At 41.3% G+C, this 9,885-nt stretch overlaps 1 protein-coding gene and 1 long non-coding RNA gene across 2 annotated transcripts; both read left to right on the top strand.

Moving 5' to 3' along the window:
- Positions 1-3,355: 3,355 nt before the first annotated feature.
- LOC139204289 (potassium voltage-gated channel subfamily V member 2-like) lies at positions 3,356-6,192 on the top strand. Its single transcript, XM_070834288.1, has 2 exons — positions 3,356-4,690; positions 5,926-6,192. The coding sequence occupies exons 1-2, from the start codon at positions 3,356-3,358 to the stop codon at positions 6,190-6,192; spliced, it is 1,602 nt and encodes a 533-aa protein (XP_070690389.1).
- A 1,795-nt stretch (positions 6,193-7,987) lies between these two features.
- On the top strand, positions 7,988-9,885 carry LOC139204358 (uncharacterized). Its single transcript, XR_011584423.1, has 4 exons — positions 7,988-8,113; positions 8,969-9,023; positions 9,270-9,368; positions 9,597-9,885. It is a non-coding gene; the product is annotated as an uncharacterized lncRNA (long non-coding RNA).

The raw sequence follows: 9,885 nt of genomic DNA, 5'->3' as shown, positions 1-9,885 counted from the left end.
AGTAACAAAAGCACAGATGTTACTAATAACGTTAACAATGGCAAGTGTCCCAGTGAGCCGTTATGCACCACGACCTTGAAACTGAAGCAGCCACATGGAATTCAGCCATCATTCATTTGTTATTAATTACACCCAACATCTTACTGCGACATGTAAGAATGTGTTCTTTAAAAAAAGGCCTATTGTTGGTGACAATTACATCTTTTAAAGGCCTCAAAGTTCACATGATGAGATTTTCCAAAAATGCTTTGTAATAACCATAACTCTGTACATCAGATCTGTGCCAGCCCCTCCTGTGCTCCCTCCGATGTATCTGAGATTGTATGTTTTAGCCATTATACTATAGTACTGCTGTGTAAAAGCCATAATTCTAATGGACTGTTGTTGATGCAGCATATAGCAAACATGGCATTCAACAGGTTGATTTACAGTGGGACTCATTTTTACTTTGCTTTCAACTTTTACTGCAAACTGTAGCGAAACACTTGGCACCAAGTCACCTGAGTCATATTCTTAACACTTCTATTGGGGCGTCAGTGGGAAGAAAGTGGAGTTACTTGTCCAGCTCAGCAACATTACAGTGACTTTGAAGCATCACACAGTACAGTCAGTAGAGAGCGTAAACTGTGACAGGTTTGGATGATCTCTTTGCAGTGTAGGTCATATCACCATCTGCTGGAGAGAGCAGATGCTACTCTGTCTCTCATTCGTTGGTCCATCACAACAGATAACTTCCCACTGACGTCCTCCAAAATATAACACACATTTACCAAACCTGAGCATGTAGTCTCAAACAGTTAAACCCTATATTCAGATTAGCAAATCTTTCTGCAGTATCACACATTCAAAAGTATTTAATATACATATCATAGTGACACATGCTGTCAAACTGAGCCCACAGATGCGACTCCTGAACAGGCAGACAGAAAGAAATGTTAAGCAGTCATCAATGATCTTGGCATTCAGGATAGAAAGCAGGGTTCTATTACAAACATGCTTCTTTACTATCATCCAGCACACAAGTTCTTGCTTCATAAAACCAAAGTTCTTGCTAAAACTCTAATTTTCTGTACTATACCTGATTGTACAAGTTTAACAAGTTTATGGTGTAGTGCTATGTGGTGTAAACTCTTGCGGAGTTTGCACTTGCAATTCTGAAGACGTTGATGATGTCGATGTCGATTTTAAAGACAGTATGTTGAGAAAAAACACAATCAAAATGCCCATTGTCTCCTCATTCTAAGCTGACCCTGTGTGTGTGTGTATTTACATCAGCAAGGATCAGGTTAAATGTGAGCATTTGTTGTTACTGAGCAATCCGTGTTTGGATTTTCCACATGTTAACAGCAGTGTAAAGTGTGTAAAGAATGTATGCAACAGGAGGCTTTATAAACCTACACGAGGGATTATAAACCTGCATTCTTGTTTTACTAAGCAGCTTTGAGGGGACTTTACTATATTTGATCCGTAAATCTTGCGGACAGTAGTGACTGCTAGGAAACCGCGGACATTGAGAGCAGATGATATTAATCCCTTCCTGGTGAAATGCAAGTATGGAGGCATCCATTAATGCTTTGCCTTGCATCCTAATCCTTCTCCCTGGAAGACCACTGGATCAATAAGGAAACAAACGTTTCTTCAAAATATAAATGTACTTCTTTCTCCTGCATAATGATAACTGGAGTAAGACTTATATAGACTCACTGCACTGCAGGGGTGGCTGATTATTGTTGCCCCCCTGTATTGTTCAAGCCTCTTTACATCTATCAACACGGACAGACAGGGTGAATACCAAGTTAAATCTGCTTGCCCAGTAGTCTACTAGTTTTTGACCCATTATAGATAATATGTCATTATATTTAAGGCATCATGTGTCAGTTATCACATCATCAGTTAGAATCTAAATCAAGAGTATTTCAGATTTGCTGAACACTATGATAAAACCATTGAAATATCTATTCATTACATGTTCAATGTTTGCTGCATTAGCTAACGGTGCACTGAGTTGAGCATTTTATTCAAGAGTAGAACTGTATTATTTTCTCCTTCAACAGTGACACAGTCTCGCTTTCAAGGGCAAATAAGTGGCCAGGAAGCTTTATATCTGCTGCATATTATTCAGTATATCTTATCATGAATATTTACGTTTCCCTCTGTCCCCTTGTGATCCTGTGGTTTGCACGACAAATCCGATTCACTGCTTGCTCGCACAACACTAACAAGACTATCTTAAGTCTGGCAGCTCTATTTAAATGTCACTGCTTTGTCAACTTAAATCCTTAATTGTTTTAACTGGTCAGCGGTGGCTGGCACCTGGAAGGTAAATAAAGGTTGATATACTGCATGGTTCACAATGTCATCAGCAGTGGCGTTTGCAGAGCTTCATCCCTGGTCAGGTGGCACCGTTAATCATCGGGATAATAATCTGATGTCCAATAAGAGGCTTCAATCGCATGCAAACATATGTTGGATACTTCTCTGTGTCTTAGACAGTTCCACCTGGTTAAATCACTGCCTGTTAGTTAACAGAAAGTTTAACGTTAAATGACAAGCCACAACCCTATTGGTACATCAATAACAAAGCAAAGGATTACTTCCCAGAGTCTGTGGCCTTGACTCACTTCAGGTTCTGACACCCCCTCCCAATCAGGAAGTAGACTAATGCTTAAAGCCCTTATCCTCTTTTATGTCTCCACTAGCCTTCCTTTGTTCCCATTCAATGCAGGAATCTTACACAGTTGCATGATAATAACCGAAATAAAATGTATTGTACATTTTGAAAAAGACAACCTAAAGTAAAAAAAATTATAATATTTTAGAATATATCTACAAAGAAACTCATCCCAAAGGATGTTTGTAGCGCAGTTAACCTCAAATAACGTAAAAGAAACAAAACATGCAATGGTGTTTTCCAATTATAGCTTTCCAATATGACTTCCTTGAGTAATCTGTAGGGATTGCATGAAGATTAATGCATGGCACAGGCCTATGTATTCATACATAAATGAGAGGAAAACAACACTGATTGTTGTTTATTCTTGTCTTTAATCACCCGAAATGATCTGTAATAACTGTAAGCTCATATGTGAAATTTCTAGACTCAGAGAGGGTGAATTCATGATGGGCATTTGTTGAGATATGCCACACAGCCAACGTCATGTCAGCCAGGCAGCTCAGCAGGGGATAATGGTATTTAGATGTGCTGTAAGCACGCGGATCCTCTCAGTCAGCAACATTAATGGGGCCATGAGGCATCCTGCTCTTGTCCTCCACGCTTAGGTGAAGGGGGTATTAGACAGCAGTAATGCTGGCGGATCTGAGCGCTCTGTCTGCTGCGTAGGCCGGGGGGATCGACATGGGGAGCCCTGGCAAGATGGCCAGCTTGTGGAAGAGGAGGCAGAGTCTCTTCCCCAACTACAAAGTCACCGATTCAGACATTAACAGAAGACCCTCGGAGATTGCTTATCCACTAGCCAAGGAAAGCCTGGTGAAGACATGGAACTCCATGCAAGAGCTGAGCAGGGACATCTACGACATTTATGCGGAGTATGAGGATGAGGAGGATGACAATGTTCTGTATGGCTTCTCCAAGCAGTTTTCACCCTCCAAGAAGAACTACATGATCAACATCAATGTAGGAGGAAAACCATACCAGATAGCCTATAAGATGGCTGCCAAGTACCCCAAGACCAGAATAGGACGCCTGGCCACCTACACGGACCACAACATGAAGCTGGACCTGTGCGATGACTACACTGTGACCAACAATGAGTACTTCTTTGACAGGGACCCAGATGTCTTCCACAGCATCTTCAACTTTTACAGGACTGGCGTGCTGTGGATCAAGGACGAGTTGTGTCCCCGCAACTTCCTGGAAGAGATCAACTACTGGGGTGTGAGGATCAAGAACACCCACCGCTGCTGCCGCATCTCCTTCGAGGAGAGGCAGGACGAGCTGAACGAGCAGCTGAAGATCCAGAGGGAGCTGGAGGCAGAGGTGGAGATTGAGGAGAATGAGGAGCTCTTTCACGACATGTTCATGGGCCAGATTCGCCGAACCATCTGGAACTTGATGGAGAAGCCGTTCTCGTCTGTCAAGGCCAAGGTGATGGCGGTGGCCTCCAGTCTGTTTGTCCTGATCTCCCTTGTGGCCATGACCCTCAACACGGTGGAGGAGATGCAGTACAGGACTGCCTCAGGTCAGCTCAGTGGTAAGACGTACTGGGAGTATGTGGAGTCCACGTGCATCGCCTTCTTCACCATGGAGTTTCTCCTCCGCCTGGTGTCCACTCCTGACCTCAAGTCCTTCAGCAGGAGTGTGCTAAACTGCGTGGACTTGATCGCCATCCTGCCTCAGTATCTGCAGGCCATCCTGGAGATCTTTGACAACCATGAAAACTACAAGAAGCACGAGGCGGACATGCAGGCAGTGGGGCAGGTGGGAAAGCTGGGCCAAGTGTTGCGAATCATGAGACTGATGCGAATCTTTCGTATCTTGAAGCTGGCGCGACACTCCACGGGCCTGCGGGCGTTTGGCTTCACCCTGCGTCAGTGCTACCAGCAAGTGGGCTGCCTCTTCCTCTTCATCGCCATGGGCATCTTCAGCTTCTCCGCCATGGTTTACACTGTGGAGCACGACATGCCGCAAACAAACTTCACCAGCATTCCTCATGCTTGGTGGTGGGCAGCTGTGAGTACATCTTTGTCCAATTTAATAGTCTGAATTAAGACCAAGAGAAACAGCACAGGTGACAAAGCAACCTTAAAAACAGAACAGGGAATATGGAAAGCACTCAAGTCTAAAAAATAAAACCTGAATAACAAAGCTATGTAACCTACATATGTAGTTAAATTAGTTGAATTACTTCAGTGTTGGCATAGCTCCTGGATGTGGAGTAAACTGTAGAATGATTTTAGATTATTCTCCAGCATTACAACACACAATGAGGTCAGATTTGGTATTTGTGGTCTGTGTGGCAGGTGTGGTCACTGGGTTACCGGTGGTCACTGCAGGTCAATGCCTACCTGAGTTAAACTGTCAACACAGACCTTCATTCACTGAGTCTGCCTGTTGCCCTAAATGGACCCGTTAACAGATCACCGCCCTGCCTGTTTGTCTGAGTGGTAGAATCTTATCTCCATAATCCAGGGAGAGGGAAATGATAATCCTCATGGTTATAGTGAAGGGAGCTGTGTTTTTATATGAGCAGAAGCAGAAGATGTGTGTGCCATCTTTAAGTCCTGGAAACATTGACTTCTGCGTCAATTTTGTTGCAGCTGTTGAAAGAGCACCTCACAAATATATTTAATAATTAATAATAATTTTTTGGAATTTTAGAAATGCGATCTTAGGTGCAGTCCAGAAAATACAGTTAGATAATGACTTTACCCACTTGTTTTACATTTGGAACCATTTGAACCATTGAGCAACCAATTGCTTCTCTCGGGTTTGGTTGTATTGATGCAATGATGTGAACATAACTGATCATTTTCATTTCTATCATTAGGACGACCTACAATTCACATTCACATTCCCACATTCAGTGGGACATACTGAGGCCTTGATACATAACTCCCTGATAGGACATGTAATACTGACATAGACTTATATTCCACTTGAGAGGCTTCAGACCTTAAAAGCCTTTAATAGTTGTTTTTTCTGTTAATCCCAAATCTGAGTAACATGTTACATACAGTTAACTTTACAGTGACAGAAAGCAGACTTTTGCTGAGTCTTGTATTAACTTTTAATTCTTATCTGTGTCACTGAGCTAAGAGTGATATTGTTGGGGTTGCCCTGGTAAATATGTGTTTTGTATTGTCAATATTTCCAGTTCAGGTCCTGCCCCCATCTGTTTTTTCCATCAGTGCTGCTTAGATCAAGTTTCTCCATCACCACTGACTGCTTTCCTCACTGCCCTACAGGTCAGCATCTCCACTGTGGGCTACGGAGACGTCTATCCAGAAACCATACTGGGTCGCATGTTCGCTTTCGTCTGCATCGCTTTCGGAATCATCCTCAACGGCCTGCCCATATCCATCCTGTTCAACAAGTTCTCAGACTATTACTCTAAACTCAAGTCCAATCAGTACACAGCCTCCTCGACGAAACGAGGGAAGCTGAGACTTACCAGTAGGACAGCAACCAAGCTCAACCATTGCTTTGGCAGCCAGCATTGTGAGGTAGACTGATTTCTTATGTGACTTTTTATGAAGACATAATTTGCTGGACTGCAAAACTGTACGTGATGGACAAGTTGATGGAGCAGGGACAAAAAAAACGTGGGTTCAATCCCACATCTGCATTCCAGAGGACTGGGAGCTTTTGGTTGGGAAGCCAGTGAGGGATCACACAAGCACATGGCCATCTACACCCTCTCTGAGCCACTCAGTGGTGAAATGGGCCCAAGTTCAGGGTTGTCGTTTTTTCGTTTTTTTGTCATATCAAATGGGGAGAATGATAAAGAGAAAATTACTGACTCTCTCAAAATATTTGCTTTTGTCAGACGCATAAAAAGAAACACTCCATATATACGCTATGACTGAAAAGAAATTTGAAAATCAGAAATACAGAAAAATGGGGATTCTGCATAGATCTGAGTAACAAATGTTAGTTTCTCTCTCCAGTTTCTCTAAATACAGCTGCAATATTTTAGATCTTCATGCTCACATAGGAGATATGCTGGGGCTTTAAAAGTGTGCTAAACCTTCAAGGACTGACGCTGCTTTTCATGTGTTTGCAATGTTCAATAGTTCCGCCTATAAAGAATGCAGTATGAGTTCCCCGCAATGCATACAACTCTCTGTATTTCAATAAACACTGTTCTGCTCATGAAAGCACTGTCCTCATTGACTGAATACTGTAGAGACCTGTTCACCTGCACACATCTCTACTGACCTCCTCTGGATGGCACAAAACCTTTTCATGGTGTGTAATATGGTGCAAGGTGTTATTTCACTGATAACTGGTATTGCTATGATAGTGAAGGAACAACTTAATATTAAGATATTCAGCATTTTGTAACTGCAGGCAATTTTAGCACAGACATAACTCTGACAACAAGAAATAATGGTACCACTTTAAAGACTACCCTTATAACGGTTTTATAAATGGGCTATAATTAGGCTATTAATTAATAATAATTAAATTGATTAATTACAAATGTTCTAAGCACATTACAAATCATTAAGAAACTAATATTAACACGTGAGAACACAGTTTTCATACAGTGATGCAGGCTTACATCCAACAACATCCAGTTAGTGGAGTTAGTTAGAGTTACTAATATTTATAAATGGTGAAAAGAGTAAAACACATCACCATGAAGGTAAAGCTTTAGTGTGGGACTCCGGTAATTTGATGTGCCATAAGTTGATATACCAAATAAAAGATTTTGTCTATTAGGATATGCTGATGATGGTTGAATGTCAGTAATTTGCTAACAAACATTTGATGAAGCTGACAGGTATAAATTCTGGCTGAAGGAGAAGACAAAGTGAAGTAAGTGACCAGTGAGATATGACACCATAACAAACTACAGAGTCCAAAAAGACACAATGACAATAAAAACAGAATATGATAATCCTGTTAAATGTATAGGTGTATGTACCATTTAGACAGGTATACCTAATGCACTCAGAGTGTGTGAGGTGACAATGTTGTGGACCTTTGCATTTATCAGGTTTCTCAGTGGATCATGAATGTAGATTTATTATGGAAGATAGATAGATCATAGATCATACCATAGATCTCCAGTCCCAGTGGCTTTATTAATGCAACAGGACATACAGTGCCTATGTGACTGTGGAAGGAGACAGTGACGGTTCTAATTGGATAATAGATTTTTTCCATGGGAGACTTTTGCAGCTAAGTGTCTTAAAGAAAATCTAAATATTAATTTCATATTTCTAAATTATTTGTCATTATATAAATAGCATCTGCATTAATACATTACACCAGCAGGTGGCAGCAGTGGACCAGTGAGCACACCAGCTGCAGTAGAACAAGTATCTGTCCCACAGTCCTCTGCGGTGGTAAAGTGACCTCTGGTGCTAGCTGTTAGCCTGCAGGAAAACGATGGCTCCTCCAGTTGCTGTGTCGCCCTTGATTAAGGTTTGTTTTGCAGTACATATTGGGAAAGAAAGTTATCCTTTTTTTACGGAAAAGTGACCTTTGCAACCGTATTTCAGGTGCTAAACGCTAGCATGCTAACTGTTAGCTAGGAAGCATGCTAGCTAAGAGCCAATAACTGTGCTACGGTATTAAAGTGTGCCAAGTTAAACCAAGACCAAGCGAGTAATGTGTCAACAATGCATGTGGTGAGTGTTATGGTGTAACAGTACTGTTAGATGTATAGATGGGACATGCTAACAGTTAAAGCCAATCACTGTTTAAAGCTGTCCCTATTTAAACGGGTGCTTGTCAATAAGATAAATATTTGTGCATATAAACATAATAGATAGAAATCCAATAGAGAGTACTGTATGAACAATATCACACTCATTGTATGTGTTTCAAGTTTATCTGCTGTTTTAAAATTATCTCGACTGTCACTCAGACCTTAGATTCAAACTGTCGCCCTCTGTTGTTCACTTCTGGTGACAGATTGCGATCAGTATAATGATGATACTTGGAAAGTACACATTTTAATGAAAATAATGCTCCATGGTGGATTCTATTTTAGCCGAATTAATGACTAACCTAAGTACTCTGTAAACGCGTTCAATTGAATTCTTTTAGATGTGTACTTTGTGCCCATCATCAAGTTAGGAAAACACTCATGTGGTATTATATGGAGTTCCGTGAGCGCAGCGACATTATTGTAGGCGATGCTAAATAAGTTTTGTGTGTTTAGAACCTCTGAATTAAAGAGACCTGGGTACTCTAGATTAGTCTTTAGCATAGAGCAGGTGCAGCTGTAAAAGATAGCACGACTGGTATTGATTTGCATTGTTTTCAACTTTACAGACAGCAAGGTATTCAGCTTTGATTGCCGGCATCATCTATGGCAAAAAGAGATACGGTGAGTTCTTCCTTTAAGTCACCACGCACTGAGATAAACCCTCTGGATATAACAGTAATCTGCAGAACTGAACTGGGGAGAACATTTCCCACTCAAAACAGTATGTTTAAAACCCAAGCCTTTTTAGCAAAACACAACATTATTAATTTGACTAATCAGTTTACAAACCCTATTGACTGGATAAAGGCCATTTAAAAGGCTAATAGTTGAAAGATAAATTCCTGCCTGTGTTTCTTATTTGCACAGAAAACCTGAAGCCTATCGCAGCTGAGGAGAGGAGGATCGAGGAGGAAGAGAAAAAGGCTCGCGAGGAGCAGGAGCGCATTGCCAAGCAGCTAGCAGAAGGTAGCCTCATCTCCAGTGATTCCAACGCATACATCTGCGTGCTCCACAGATTCCAGGGAATGGACACATTGATAGAAATACTATATAAATGTTTGTGTAATACATCAACTTGATGTTGTGTTGCTGTTACAAGTGCACAAAAAGTAGGAGCATAGTCATTCACTGTAAAGCATTGCTATTCTTGGTCCCAAACGTACTGATCTCACTTACTTTACTCTCTCCTCGCAGCAAATGAAGATACCATTCTGAAGTAAAGCTGGCGTGCTGTGTCAGGACGTCCATGTGCAATTTCCAACCTCTGTCTCCTTTTTCTGGAGGACCAATGGCAAAGTCCGGTCAAAACTAGTCAAACCCTCCCGTGTTGTGGATGCATTCACTGTTACCTTTAATACTTCTCTGGACCACACAGTGATTTTAAGTTAGTTACATGGAACTCAGCTTTGTAATACTGCACCCATAAGTTATTAAGTTCATGTTTGTAATGAAGTAATGTCATAAATACAGAATTACATGATTA

Source organism: Pempheris klunzingeri, chromosome 7 (assembly GCF_042242105.1).
Source record: "Pempheris klunzingeri isolate RE-2024b chromosome 7, fPemKlu1.hap1, whole genome shotgun sequence".
NCBI classification, from domain to species: Eukaryota; Metazoa; Chordata; class Actinopteri; order Acropomatiformes; family Pempheridae; genus Pempheris; species Pempheris klunzingeri.
This window is presented reverse-complemented; position numbering and strand designations above follow the sequence as displayed.

Bases quoted from the DNA above. Each gene is read 5' to 3' on its own strand.
- LOC139204289 (XM_070834288.1), top strand. From the start codon at position 3,356: ATGGGGAGCCCTGGCAAGATGGCCAGCTTGTGGAAGAGGAGGCAGAGT. The intron at 4,691-5,925 runs GTGAGTACATCT...ACTGCCCTACAG, and splicing joins ATGCTTGGTGGTGGGCAGCT to GTCAGCATCTCCACTGTGGG.